Source organism: Terrapene carolina, unplaced genomic scaffold (assembly GCF_002925995.2).
Source record: "Terrapene carolina triunguis isolate 2854851 unplaced genomic scaffold, T_m_triunguis-2.0 Scaffold85, whole genome shotgun sequence".
Taxonomy (NCBI): domain Eukaryota; kingdom Metazoa; phylum Chordata; order Testudines; family Emydidae; genus Terrapene; species Terrapene triunguis.
The window spans coordinates 23,195,900-23,211,599 of NW_020664436.1; the positions used below are offsets into that span (position 1 = coordinate 23,195,900).

At 38.8% G+C, this 15,700-nt stretch overlaps 1 protein-coding gene across 1 annotated transcript in view; it reads right to left on the reverse strand.

The window, feature by feature from the left end:
- Nucleotides 1-15,700, reverse strand: part of DISC1 (DISC1 scaffold protein) — a 339,029-nt gene that overhangs the window by 171,984 nt on the left and 151,345 nt on the right. Inside the window, 1 exon segment of the mRNA XM_024209411.3 lies at nucleotides 3,776-3,964. Coding sequence (XP_024065179.3) covers nucleotides 3,776-3,964 — 189 coding nt within the window.

Below are 15,700 nucleotides of genomic sequence, written 5' to 3' on the forward strand. Positions count from 1 at the left end.
GGGGGCTTTTGATTCAGGGGTAGTAGGTTTTTCTAAAGATAGAAAGTAGTATGAAAGAAAAGCACAGAGCAAGAGTGGGAAGAGAAGGCAACCAATATCCGCCACTGGTCTGATTGTCTAGCTAGAAAAATTAAGCATCTGCTGTCTACGATGAAAGACTATCAACTACACCACTGAAATAATTAAACTAGTATAAAGATTCAGAAAAGGAAACTGACTTGTCTTCATGGTAGTGTTAGCTCAAATTAACACCTCTCCAGTTAAACTCAAGTGAGAGCAGTCACACAGAATGATTGGATTAGCAGCCCAGAGTGGCTGAGCCCCCACTGTATTACTAGGTCAAGAGTCAGCAGAACTCAAGCTTCAACCCACACCCCCTGACAGGCCATCTAGCTCGGGTTTAAACCACCACTGAACTTGAGCTAGAGATTTTTGTGCATAGACAGGAGTCGGGTTGTGGTAACATTTGAGGTATACCTCAAGCTAGCACTGCAGTGAAGATGAGCCCTCTGAGGCACCTAATACCTGAATATACAACTCTGAAATGCACGAGGGGAAAAAATGGTCTAGAATTAACAAAATATTTTTGTTATAGATTCTGGGAAAACTGAATCAAGTGGTTCAGGTATATTTCTATCTTTATTAATCATAGACTATCAGGGTTGGCAGGGACCTCAGGAGATCATCTAGTCCAACCCGCTGCTCAAAGCAGGACCAATCCCCAGACAGATTTTTGCCCCAGATCCCTAAACAGGCCCCTCAAGGATTGAACTCATAACCCTGGGTTTAACAGGTCAATGCTCAAACCACTGAGCTATTTCCCCTCCTTAAAAAGAATAAATCTACTGCCTCATTTAAAAGAATAAATCTTTGCTTTAAAAAATGAAAATGTTATGTTGCTTATTCTCTAATCAAATGACATATGATTTTAACTACTTATTTTTATGTAAAATATGACAGACTACGTTCTCTGAGGGTAACTAATGCATGTTTTACCTCATTCTGCTGTTTTTGCTATTGCTTTCTAAATGCAAATCAAAAAGGACATGGGATACTAATTTTGCAAATTCCTAAATAGCCAGAATATTGGCATTTTTGGGGAACAATCTGATTTCCCAACATTAACCCCAAATCATTTAGCTTTTAGTTATTTAGGAGTTTGCATCAGTACATGATTGGGGTTTCAGGGAGATTCCTAAACTTCACAAAACCATACTAGTCAATTAGCAGCAGGGTTTGTTGAAGTCATGGGACTTCAATGACAGCCATTTTGCAATCATCATTCCTCCTTCATTTAGTGACTGGGTGCAGTCTTGCTGCTGCTATGACCTCCGGCTGTCTGTTTCTCTCTGCCACAACTATCTCCAGAAGGATATAATAAAAATTATCATCCATAATAATATTTTTAAGAGAATCTCATTTCTCTGGTTCTCTCTGCTTGCTCTTTGTGATGTAGATATTCTTCCTCTAAACTTCCCTGCCCATCATTCAGGAGCTCTCATCTATCCTTATTATTTCCAAGGTATGTTTTTCAAAATATTCCTGTTTATCATAAAAATGAGAGGTGTGCATACTAGGGTATTTACCAATCCCTACTATCATCGATATTCCTTATATAGTCGGTATCTTCATCTTTATTCTACTATTCTTTCTCCCTCCATTTTTCTAAATATGCATGCTCACAGACTATATTTTGTGATGAACACCAAAACATCCCAAAGTCAAAGTTACTCAACTAATTTCAATTGCCCATTGCTAAAGGTTAAATGCAATAATAACCTTGAAAAAAAATGTCCTCATCACCAATCAGTCTGCCATAGAAAACAGGGTGCGACATTCAATAAACAGCAGCAATCACAGAGAAAGCCTTCTCAATGATAATGTGCCATCTGCAGTTTAGACTATTCCATGTTTTATTTTACAAGCATAAAAGTACCATGTGAAAAGACAACTGGTTCATGAAACTCCATGTCTTTTTTTAAAATACAAGATATTTACCACTTTTCACAGGTTTGTTTCCAACCAAAATTCACATGCTAGATGCTCTCAAATCTAAAGGAGTGTCTATCTTCCAAAAAGTAAAATGGTGTAGATTATATGAAGAACTAATAATTTTAATGGTTTATACAGCTTTCAGCAATTTGTGCTCCATAGGGTTTTATTTCATACAGAATTAACTTTCTTCACTTATTCTTGGGGAATCACAACAAATCAAACTACAATCTGCAAAGTAAATCTCTGACATATCTCAGTGCTTTACAATATATTATTGTCATAATTTGCAGTAAATTTCAGCACAGCATGATGCTTCATTGCATACATTCGGTGTTTCAAAAAAAAAAAAAATAGGGGACAGTCTTTGAAGTGCTGCCAGTTCTGTTGCTTCAACAAGCTCACAGAAACAGTCTGAAAGCTCAGTAAAGAAGAACTCATTTGAAAAATGTACCATTTGGAAAATTGTGTGTTATGGAAAGTTCCCTTTCTTTAACAGAGCAAGTAGCAATATGAAGGGCACAGCTTGGGGGACCAAAAATAACTCTTCAATCCACTGGCAACCCCAAATAATTAGAAAGCATGCTTCATCATCTGCTTTTGGATCACTTTGCTTATGTTGAAGAACATTAATGTTGGAGGAAGACAATTAAAATTTTTGCTCCACTTTTCTGGATCTTTTCTTGTTTCTAGCAGGATAAATACTTGTCTAGTAGCGTAGAGGACATGTCTTCCTTCCCTTCCTACATGTGTTTTCAAGAGTACTGTTGCTTTAAATCTCTTTAATGGCCTACAAAATCCATCTTTTTGTTTTTAAGATAGCTTTGCCTGTCTGGTCACCTAGGAAACGCAACTCAGCATCCTTCCAAAAGAGCAATGCTTTTGTCTCTTCTACCAACATACTGCTCAGAAAATTTTGAGGTAGGAAAAAAGTGTCAAACTCTGGAACTATCTCGAATTCTTTCTCAAGAAAGCAATTCTAAGATTATGTTTAGCAGGCAGAGGTAACTACAGTATGTGTGTATTTGTAATCAATTAAACACTACTCCATCTTTTACTTAAGCAACATAGCCACTTTATCTGGTAACTTACTGGGTGGCTTCAGGAGGGGAAGGCAGAAGACAGAGAATCTACAGAAGTTAGAAGCAGCGCTTCTTTGTCAGTTGCATTCACTTAAATCACAGATCAAATTTCCTGATTCTGCTTTGAAACAGTAAGCCACAAAGACTGCTTATGTTGACTTGCTAGCTGTTCTCGCTAAACCACTTATTTAAATAAAGACTTCTTGCTTTCAAAACCTTGCACTCTCTATGGGTTACACACTTTCCCAACAAACATCCTGAATAAATATCCAATTATGTTAAAGGCAGAGGTTCCTATTGTTGTGGACAACCTACATTTTCCATAGATGAAAAGTACAAGAACATTTATGTACAAGGTATTTGATTATGCACATGATGTACATGCACAAGGCATTATTATTAATTAGGTTTCAGCACAAGAGACTTTTTGAGAATCAGGGCTAAGAGATATTAAAATCACTCTACAAAATTAATATACACAAAGCTAGAAAAAATGTCACTCATGAATGACAAGACAAAGCCTGAGAGCATGTACAACCTACTGTTTATCAAGGTCCTGCCAAAATTTCCCTCCTAAAAATGGTATGTTCTGCATGTCACACACATCACAGGGATGTTCATCCAATCAAGCAGAATACTGGTCTGCCCACAATATAGCAAAAGCAAAGCTTCAATCACCCAACAGCTGGTGAACTACTTACCAAAGGCAGACTCCCCCTGCTCCAGTTCTTGTTTCAATCTGTTGTAATCTTCTTTAATTCTCTCTAATTTTCGGACATTTCTGGCATTCAGCACCAACAGCTCATTGAGAAGTCCCTCCAGCCCTTCTCTCTCAGATGTTAATGATCTTATTTCTTCTGCAAGATCCTTAGCAGTACAGAAATTACTTCCTGCAGATTCATTTGGAGGGAGAATAAGAGAGAAGGAAACAAACATTTGCAACATCAGTAGATTGCACAGAAAACACGGGAAATTAAGCAACTGAACACCCAAGCAGCAGCTAAAACAACAGTAATAAAAGACAGAAGAGTTTTGCATTCTGTTTAATTTTTCTGCTCCACTGAATCCCATTACAGGAAACGTTCTTAATAAGCTATTGGAACAAGATGTGCAAAATTATGGTTTACCTAGATTCTTTTACACAGAAAACATTCCTTCCTTTTTAGTTTTTAATTATTTTTTACATTTGTGGGGAAAATCCATGTCTGATATTTAAGTTGAAGAAAATTTCACACTTGTAATTCATGGGTCATTACCTTGTAGTCCATCAGATCATCATCAGGCTTTATAGTGTACCTCAATTCATAATTGCCAGATGATATAGTACATTTAAATGGGTGCCATCAATCTGTTAGACTCCAGAAAATATCTTTCTTGCACAACGATAAATACCATATACCATTATTTCCTTAAGGTTTTTATATATAGGACATACTGTGTTTGTAAATGGTATGCACCTATTAAAAATAATATATTAAGAAAATGCTGAGGTTGCATGGATAAATGCTTAAAAATCAGGAATCTCCACTTCTTTCTCTCCCTGAAACGTGTAGTTTAGGAGCCATGCAGGGTTCCTGATACTCCCATCTTATTTTGCCTACAGTTCCTGAGCAACGTGTGATTCCTGTTAGAGAATCAGAACTGGGAGTCAGGAGTCCTGAGTTAAATTCCCAGCTCTACCGCTGGCTTGCTTGTGATATTAGTCCTTAAACTCTGTGCCTCGTTTTGTAAAAATCAAGATAATAGCACTTCCCTACCTCACAACGATAATTGCATTAATGACACTAGAAAGTTGTACCATTTTAACTATGTCAGTATAGTTAAAATCGCACAATCCCCCTAGTGTGGATGCAGTTATAGCAGTATAAGGGCATGTCTTCACTACCCGCCGAATCGGCGGGTAGCAATCTATCTATTGGGGATCGACTTATCGCGTCTAGTGAAGACGCGATAAAATCGATCCCTGATGGCTCTTCCGTCGACTCCGGAAATCTACCACGGCAAGAGGCGGAAGCGGAGTCGACGGCGGCGCGGCAGAGGTCGACTCGCCACTGTCCTCACAGCCAGGTAAGTCGACCTAAAATACGCCACTTCAGCTACGCTATTCACGTAGCTGAAGTTGCGTATCTTAGGTCGGACCCCCCTCCCGTAGCGTAGACCTAGCCTAAAGGAGCTTTCTACCACTACAGCTATTCCCATATGGGAAGGGGAATAACCATACCAGTATAAGTAATTTTTACACAAATTGTAACTGTGTTCACAGTAAGGATTTCACTGGTATAACTATTTCAGTAAAAAATCACACCCCCTAACCAAAATAGTTATACTAGTAAAACATTTAAATGTAGATGAGCCCTAAGGTGGCAGGGGCCATATAAGTACCTATAAAGACAGATCTATAAAATAACCTTTAGGGGCTCTGATGTAACCAGCAAAGGCATTCAAGGGTTACGGATGAAATGCTGCTTCTAGAAATTAATGTGTAGCACATCCACTTGTGCATACATTAGCCATCTATCACCTCAAAACTCAAAAAATAACCCCTAACATTAGGGTGTATAACTGTCATCCTCCCCCTTCCCTCCCACCCCAAGCCACTATAAATGTTTTATAAACCTAATCTGTGATTTGCTTCCACAGAGGTGGGGGGAGGGGAGGAATGAGGAAAAAGTTGACATATAATAATGGATGAATGGTAAATATTCAGATGTCTCTAAGGCAGCAAGGCTGACAACAAAACAATGGTATCTCCAAAGAAAATAGAACTCATTACAAGTCTTAGTGCACAGGATCCTTAATAAAACATGAAAAAGAAGAGATTCTTAATTAAAATCTGGAGCCGCCTTTCTACTTCTGAAAAAAGCTAGGGAGAAGGTATGATGCTATACATGAAAGTTTTATACATGTTGAATGATTATGAATTCCCAGAGGGGAGGTTAATATCAAAACTCAGGCTATGATGAAAAGGCATCAAGTATATGCCCATAAGGCAAATCTCCCTGATGTAGCTTTTCCTGACAGCAGAAATATGCCTGTGTGTCTGTGATGAAAAATCAGAAAAGCATATACAGATCTGTGCACCACCTCCTGAAAGTGCCATCAGTGAACTCCTGACCGCAATCACAGTAACTAAAATAGGCACTTTCTAAATGCCACAAGAGGTTGATTTTAAAATTATATTTATATCCCTACTGCCAACATTATAAAAAAATGCCCTTCTGCTTTTTAGAAAACACAAGTCACTTTGGTTACTATAGAAATATCCTTTAGACACCTGTCAAAATATTTCATTTTGTTAATATCATAAATTTGATAAAATGCCTCATTTTGATGACAAAGTAATTATTTTACCTAAACTGAGCACAATAATTTATCACTTTCCTGCATACATGGGGTTAAATTTCTACAACTGTACTGTAGACAGTGTTCTTTTGGATCTCACTGAAGGTCCGGGGAATAGGCGGTCAGGCCTAATGGTTAGAATCAGGTGCCTGGAACTGGAGCCAGGGTCAGAGTCAGGTGCCAAGCCAAGGTTCATTGCCAGAGACAGACTCAGGAGCCAAGCCAAGGGTCAGAGCCAGAGACAGCGTCGGGGCAGGGCATAGGAGCAGGGACCTGGAGCGCATCAGGAAAGCAGGAACCATGAACAGACAAGGGTCTGAAATAAAGGGGACAGGAACAGGCTGGGGGGCAGGGTTCGTAGTAGCCAGGGATTCACCAAGTTGCTCAAACAACTTCCCGTACCTCTATCTGCTTTAAATAGTGCATCCCAGCCAATCGGTGGGGCTGGACATCTTCCTCAATCAGTGTTGTGAGCAGAGCCTTTGTGAGCTAGAGCTTTGCTAACCCCCTTCTCCACTAGTTTGGGTAAGCTACTGGGTGGCGGCCACAATCTGAGCATGGTCTAGGGACTCACAGGCCCTGGTTCAAGGCCCAGGATCTTACACACTCATTCAGTAACCAATAAACCCTTATCAGAATTTGTAAGGAAAACCTAGAATGCTGAAGAAAGTAGTGTTGGTTATGCATAAAGTGGTAGTCTATCAAAATAATAAATAAATCTTTCAGTTAAGACCTAAAACCAAGATTTAATAACCCCATGTGTGGTCATTAAAGATCCCATGGCATTTCTGATATTTACTTCCAGTGCCTGGGCCAAATTCCAGTTTAGATAAGTAATTTACCTAGGCAAAATTCCCCAGCAATATCCATTAAATGTGATATTCTTCATTTTGTCCTAAACTATTGTGCAGTGTTAATGAGAGCTGAATGACTACCAAGTTCCTCACCAGCAATGACTGCATTTCACTAGAGTGTATGTATAATTATACACACCCACATTATATTATACCAGATGGGTGAAATTAACAGCTTAATAAATTTCATGAAAACATTGGCAGGTTCATGGAATTTTACTGTGCTACTTTTAAGATGTTAAATTTTTTAACTCGAATAAATATATGAAATCAACACTCACTCATAGAATTTATTAATTCAGTAGAAAAAGTAGTATCCAACCATGTGAAAGGAAACCGAGATTATAATAAAACCTGTAATTAAGCGATCTTTGCCAAATCAACTCTGTGATTTATTACTTTCCATTACCAGAAGCATCAGATATAAAAGGATTTATCCTCAAAATCATTCATGAATTTTCCACTTTGGAACAGGGACTAATCATAGTTATCAATCACTCATGACACTCTATGAATGGTCTCAGTCTCTACCTTATGCTCAACAGAGCACACAGACCCTGAATTGTGTGTCCAAACTCAGTTCCCTTCTGGGGTTTGGCTTTATTGGTAGTCAAAAAGCAACATCACAATAAACCTCCCCCAAACTTCCTCCCTGAGTTTGGAGGTACCTAATGTTTTCCTCTGGGACCGCCTCCCTCCTATATCCCCAATTCTCACTCCGTAGACAGCCACTCCTATCTCCCTTATATCCAGAGGTGTTTAATAAGCAGTACAGACCAAAATGAGCCATTGGAACACCAACAGTTTTATACAAGGTTCTGACACCAGCAGGGGGGGCCAACAGAAAAATCCTGCCATCCCATTACACACCACAGTCACAATGATCTGTTTTGAGAAGCAATGTAGTAGCGAGGGGGAAACTGAGAGCTTGGTTTGTGATCATTTAAATCCACAATGGTGTACTGGGTTTTATTTTGTGCAGTGAGAGATCAATACTGCAACATGAGGCACATATAATGATACTATATAAAGCTTTATGTGGTCAGCAGACAAAATGAGGGCTACTTGGTGGAAGTCTGAGGGCTCTTGCAGGATCTTACCCTCAAAAGTTTGCAAAGAATTCTCATACTTTAAACCAGTATAAATGACTTCCGCAATCCAGACAAAAAGCATAATTGTTAAGGATCTCAAGCACTGGTGGAGGAATAACCAGTGCAACCAGGGAAGTGCACAGGGGCCCGCGCAATTTGGGGACTAGTGCTGCTGCAGTGGTCCAGAGTGTTGCTCCAGTACCTGGAATTCAGGCCAGAGCAATGACACCACCTCTCCATTGTATGACTCTCACAGGAGAAAACATCTAGGGATTATCTGGAGATAGGGAATCGTGGGTCATTGATTTTAACTGTGAATTCTTCTAATATGCAACAAGCCAGGCAGCAACTATTGGTTAGTCATTTATACTGCATTTAGAGAAGTATGCTACCAGCTTTGCTATAGGCATGTCCAATGTTACTCAACATCTGGCAAAGGAATGATTTCTGCAAAACAGAAAAATGTGAATACTGGGAAGCCAACTGGGGGGAAAAAACAATGACACTAAGCACAAAGCACACATTCACCTTTCTTCCTCCACTAAACAAAACTTTTTAAAGATCAACACCTGTTGGAGCAATAATAAGAACTGAAGAGCTAACAAGTGTTCTTCCTCAGGGCAATAACCATTATGGTCTCCATCAATGCCACTAATACAAGTCATAAAATCTTCCACCCAGTTGTTGATGAGGATACAGAGTTTGATTGCAACTTAGACTTGAATAGATAAAATGAGGGTCTATGAGCACATAAGGAAAGCTTAGTGCAAAGAATCAGAGGGGTAGCCGTGTTAATCTGGATCTGTAAGAAGTGACAAAGAATCCTGTGGCACCTTATAGACTAACAGATGTATTGGAGCATAAGCTTTCGTGGGTGAATACCCACTTCGTCAGATGCATGTAGTGGAATTTTCCAGAGGCAGGTATAAATATGCAGGCAAGAATCAGTCTAGAGATAACGAGGTTAGTTCAATCAGGGAGTATGAGGCCCTCTTCTAGCAGTTGAGGTGTGAACACCAAGGGAGGAGAAACTGCTTTTGTAGTTGGCTAGCCATTCACAGTCTTTGTTTAATCTTGAGCTGATGGTGTCAAATTTGCTAATGAACTGAAGCTCAGCAGTTTCTCTTTGAAGTCTGGTCCTGAAGTTTGTTTGCTGCAGGATGGCTACCTTTAAATCTGCTATTGTGTGTCCAGGGAGACTGAAGTGTTCTCCTACAGGTTTTTGTATATTGCCATTCCTAATATCTGACTTGTGTCCATTTATCCTTTTACGTACGGACTGTCCAGTTTGGCCAATGTACATAGCAGAGGGGCATTGCTGGCACATGATGGCGTATATTACATTGGTGGATGTGCAGGTGAAAGAACCGGTGATGTTGTGGCTGATCTGGTTAGGTCCTGTGATGGTGTCGCTGGTGTAGATATGTAGGCAGAGTTGCACGGATTGGTTCCTGAAATTTCCACTGGTAGTCTATAAGGTGCCACAGGACTCTGTCGCTTTTTAGTGCAAAGAAAAGAGGGGGAATTAGATGTAGTGATATATACCAGATTCTGAAAGCAGCAGTGCTGATGGGTCTGCAGACAAGAAGGAATGAACAATGAATGAGTAAGATGCCTTCATCACCTACATACCTCAAAAAACAAGAGGCCCAATCACAATTATCATTTTTAAGAAATGATACCAACCATTTTTATTATGAGGCATAATGCAATACAAATTGTCCACCTGATCCTGAAAATACACTGTATGAAGGCCCATTTACAGGATCTGCTATAGAAAAGTTAGTTGAAAGAGACAGACAAAAGGAAATGCCATTTAGAGGGCACACAATAACATTATACCAGGATCAAATCGGCAGGTGCAAAGTAGGAAATATCTTTTGAGCAGCTCACAAAAGCGATTAATTGTAGTGGGACAGAGAAAATAAAACTTCGAGTTTCTGGAGAGAATTTACCCAAGGAAATTTCCTTAAAATCCATTTAATTTGGAATACTCTATTGTATTTTCAAAGACAAAAAGTTGGCTCTCCAGAAGAATTTTTATAAATCAGGGATAAAAGTCATTCTTGGCAGGAATAGCAGTATCCAGAGAGGGGAAAGAATTGCAAAGGAGACAAGGAAATCCCTCCCTCCTCCTCCCTGTAATTTCTATATGTGCTCAAGTCAATTCAAACACTGATTATACTTTGAAGATGGAGGGGTAGATTTTCTTTTACATCCAAGATCTATTAAGCACAGGGGAAAGGTCAGTTACACAGCTCCATGAGTTGGTGGGCTGTTCTGCAACAGCCTCAGCCTCAGAGCAAGTTAGGGCAATCTAGGGGCTACTGTAATTTACACCAGCTAAGGAGCCACCTCCTCCCTCCCCAGCACATGCTCTGTGCCAGTGAGGAAGGTGAGAGGTTGTATCAGGAACTGACTCTGATATCTTTACCCCAGCTGAGAGAAACACTCAGGGAAATTCTCAGCTGACTAATTATAGCCAGAATTAGGCTCCTTTGAGCTGCCTGAGCAGTATAAAGAGACCAGATTTTACCTTAGAACAGTGGTTCTCAAACTGGGATCCTTAGAGACTGCACAAGGGGTCCGCAAAATATTATGAAAAAAAAATTCTCACCACGTCTGCATTGCCTAACAATAAAAACCAACAAATGGTGCGTGAACAACGCCGTAATACTCACATTGCATAAGCATCAACATAAAAAAATCTCACTGCTTTGTGACAGCAAATCAGAAGTGATGTCCATTTTTATTTTTTTTACGACTAAGACGTCTTTTACAACTAAGACGGTGGGTGGAAGTGGAATATATTTTTACAGTGTGTGAGCAAATTACATTGAAAAATGGATAAATTTTTAAAATGTCCTCATACTAGTACTGCTAGTTGTGCTAAAGTCATGGACAATGCAGAGTGAAGGAGTAAGAAACAAATGAACAGAAAGTTTGACAAAAGTTATACTGATTTTGGTTTTATGGAATTTAGTTATGGACGACTGCAATGCGTTCTATGCTTATAAATCCTGTCAAACAAAGCAATGAAATCTGCAAAATTGAAACGACACCTCGCAACAAGGCAACTTGAGTATAAAGACAAATCCAGAGACTTTTTTCAATGAGAAAGAAGAAACAATCAACAGAAAACTCAAATGACAAACACAACATCGGTTCCAGAAAAGGATCTGAAAGCATCTTTCTTAACAGTGCTTCAGATTGCAAAGAGTAAAATATCCTGTACCACTGGAGAAGGACCGATTCTTCCAGCTGCTGTAGAAATGTGCAAAGTGATGGTAAGGGAAGATGCAGCGAAGAAACTTAAGGCCGTAACACTTTCTAACTACACAGTTAGTAAGAGAATTGAATAGCTTTCAAATAATGTAAAATGCTATTTAACTGAAAGGCTATGTACATGTGAACAGTTTGCAATTCAGCTTGATAAGACAACTGATGTTGGTAATGCAACACAATTATTAGTTTTTGTTCGTTATGTTTGACTGGGGGAAATTTTGTAAAGTTTTCTTTTTTGTCAGGAGTTACCAAAACAGACAAAAGATCAGGAAATATTCAAATTATTGGATGATTTCATGAAAGCTGAATTGCTGAATTGAGAGAAATGTGTTGCTGTTTGCATGGACAGTGCTGCTTCTATGATAGGCAATAGAAGTGGTGGTGTAGCAAGAATATGAGCCATAAATCCACAGGTAACTGTAACACACTGTACCTTGCATCGCCAGGCCCTTGCATCAAAGAAAATGGAACCTGAATTACATGATGTGCTCAATGCAGCTGACACAGTTGTGAATTTTGTAAAGTCCTGGCCTTTGAATTCACACCTTTTTGCAAAGCTGTGTTTAGAAATGGGTGCAGGATACAACACATTATTGTTTCATACGGAAGTGAGTTGGCTATCTCATGGCAGAGTGTTGGAAAGAGTTTTTGAGCTTCACAAAGAGCTGCTGTGTTTTCTTTCAGTGCATAATCCCAAGATTGCCGCAAACTTTTCTGATCCAATATGGATTGCAAAGCTTGCAGACCTCACAGACATTTTTAACTGGTGGAATGCACTGAACCTGTTCACACAAGAGGGCGATACCACCATACTTGAGGTGAGTGACAAGATTACAACATTTCAGAATAAAGTAGAGGTTTGGAAAACTAGAATGAGCAGTGGAATCTCAGATATGTTTCCTCTATTGACAGATTTTCTGGATACTAACAGCATGACAACTGAGTGACAGATCACTGCTCACCTTTCAACTTTGGCAGAGTACTTCAGTGTTTACTTTAAAAACATAAACATGGAGAAATATGATTGGGTTTGGGATCTGTTCTCAACTTTTGATATGTTGTCTTGCTGTTTGAGTGGAAAAGCAGAACAGGAGCTGGTTGAATGGCCCTGTAGTTTCAGGAACAGACACCTGGCCAGTTTTGGTCAACTGTTGCTGCGGAGTACTCAGTATTAGTTACAGAAGCAATGAAAATGTTGCTACCTTTGCCAGCAACATATATATGTGAAGCATCATTCTCTACCATGACATCTATAAAGACAAAGTTCAGGTCCCAACTGGAAGTGGAGAATGATTTACAAGTCTGCTTGTCAACCACCACCCAAGGATAGACAGACTCTGCAGCAAGAAACAGACACACCCATCTCACTGATATCTGTAAGTACTCTTATACTCCTTTACTTAAAGCATTACTAACAGTACGTGTTTATATGAAGCATACATATACTTTTGTCAATCAGTTGCTCAGTTAGGGGTCTGGGATTAACACTGCATTTGAAAAGGGGTCCATCAACAAAAAAAATTGTGAATCTCTGCCTTAGAGTCAGGCCAAGAATGCACTATAGGAGTGCAAGGTGGAATGATCATTTATGTGAATGGTGTGCGCACACACGAACACAAATATATAATCTTCCCAGCATTATATTTTCTCCCTTCTTCATGTTTTCTCTGTCATCTTATTCCCAGTAATCTCTTGCTCTTTGCTTATTTTCCACACCCTCCTTCTCCTCTTTCCATCTATCCTCCCACTACACACTACCATCCTATCCAATTACTACTCACCAATCCTTTCATTCTCTATCCCCCTGATCTATTTATCCCCAATATACAACATTACACAATTGGTTAGGGGAATAATGGCTTTTGGGTTGAGAGGTTCATCTTTTTCTGAAGCATCTGGTATAGGTCACCACTGATGAGGCAGGATACCGAATGTGATAGATCAATTATATGTTAAGGCCTATATTCCCAAGGAGCCCAATTAGCCAAGATATTGAGGAGGAGTACTGAAAGGCAATAGGCACACTGAGACATTAGCTGAATTTTCTTCCCCTTTTTTAACAGCATTTCTTGACAGTGAGAAAGTTACAAAAGAGGAAAGAGGAACACCAGTGTCTTTTGATGGAACAGCAGCACAATTTATGAATCATGTGAGGAAAGACTGAGCAAACTTGCCTAACATAAGGCCATTTTGTCAACTTGCTAGGATTCTGAGGACAATATCTAATTTGCATAAAATTAAGCAGATTGCAGCATGATCTCAAGCAAACAAAGGAGTTAACATCACATTAGCATAAACATGTGGAGTGGTGGTTAAATCATATGTTCACCACCAGGCATAGGCAAATTTCTACTCTGATGGCTCTGTTTTACCTAATCTCAATTATCATTAAGAGACGAAGTGTTTTAAACTAAAAGCCAACCTGTTGCAAGCCTTTTAGCAGCCATCTGGAAATAATCTTATTCCCTAGTCTCCAATGTCCAGATTATTATGAGAGGCAACAGTGCCAACACAGTACATTTGGTAAAAGGGAAGTGGTTAAATACACATGCCAGGCTACTAACCTGTACCTCCACCTTATGCAGATATAGGTCACAAAAGAGGGATGCTCTTATCTTTTTAAAAATGCTGGAGGTCATATCACAATCAATCGCCCAACCAACTCCCATTTTCAGGCCAGCTACTATATATCTAATAAAACAGTTATTCAATGCTATTAGTGAAATGATGACATAAGATCTCTATTCAGTGTAAGGATCTTAATATTCTTTCCAAATGAGGTATAAACCTTCTTGGCCTAGTTTCTACATCTGGGTCTAATTTACACTTGCAAGAATAAGACTAACTATGAAGGAAGTGAAGAAAATTAGTGGCTCTCTCTCTCAAACACACACCTCAGCCGTGTCTAAGCATTTGTCAGATTTCATTACTATTATTTTCAAGAAAATTGTTTTCACACAGTTACAATACCTAAACATACATGTAATCTCTCATCTGCACAGCTAGTAAATTGACAAAACATTACCTAAAATGGTGGTTTACTTCAGATCTTCCACTGTACCCCTTATTTTCTTACTATTCAAAAATTAGAATTATACCATTCATCACACATTAACCTAAAATTTTCAAAATAGTGAAAATGAATTTAAAATAAATATTGCTACAGTATTTTTTACTTATATGGATCAGTGCAATATTCTGCATTACAAAAGGTTACCAAGTTAACCTTAGCTAATTTATATTTCCTTGCTATTTTTGAGCATTAATTTGATTTGATCTGTAATCTTGCCCCAATAATTCTTGTGCCTCTGAGCCATCCTACCAGATAAGAATAAACCTTCCTATATTTCCACATCCCTTTCCTGCACTGATCACAGGCTATTTTATAAACTTTTAAAGCTTTGCTGGAATAAGCAATTTTTAAACTTTTTAAAGCTTTGATACAATATCTCAAAATAGTTTTCTTTTACAATGGTACATATAAAAGACACTGACCAAAAAGACTGCATCAATAGTTTTTTCTCAGTGGCTGTATCTCTATTAGCATCTCCCCCAACCCCCATCCCAACCCAACCCAAAGAAGCTAGCATTCTTCTTTCTTTGACTCTCCATTACTTTACGTATTTATCTGTGAGATGGTACTCTTATTAACTGCAGTTCCAGTAGAGCTACTGATTCTAAATCCATTATCTACCAACATCCTATTTATTATGTTTTATAAAAAATACTGGGCAAGAGCCTCAGGTGGTGTAAACTGGTGCAGCTCCATTGATTTCAAAGATCTGAGCTGTAAATATTGGTAGAAGGGAGACATGAACACCCAAAGTGGTTTCTAATTTTTTTGGAAACTTATTAGTGTCTTCATGATATAATTGACCTATTGTATTTATTACATACCTTCCTAAAACTGAAGATTTCCTAACATTTTTGCTGATTAAATTCTAGATGAGGATATAATAAAGAGGGGAAACTACTCAGTTTGTATGATATTATACCCCAGCAGAATGGCTGTTACTTATTGGGTATTGAAATGCAGGCTAAGTTATTATTGTTT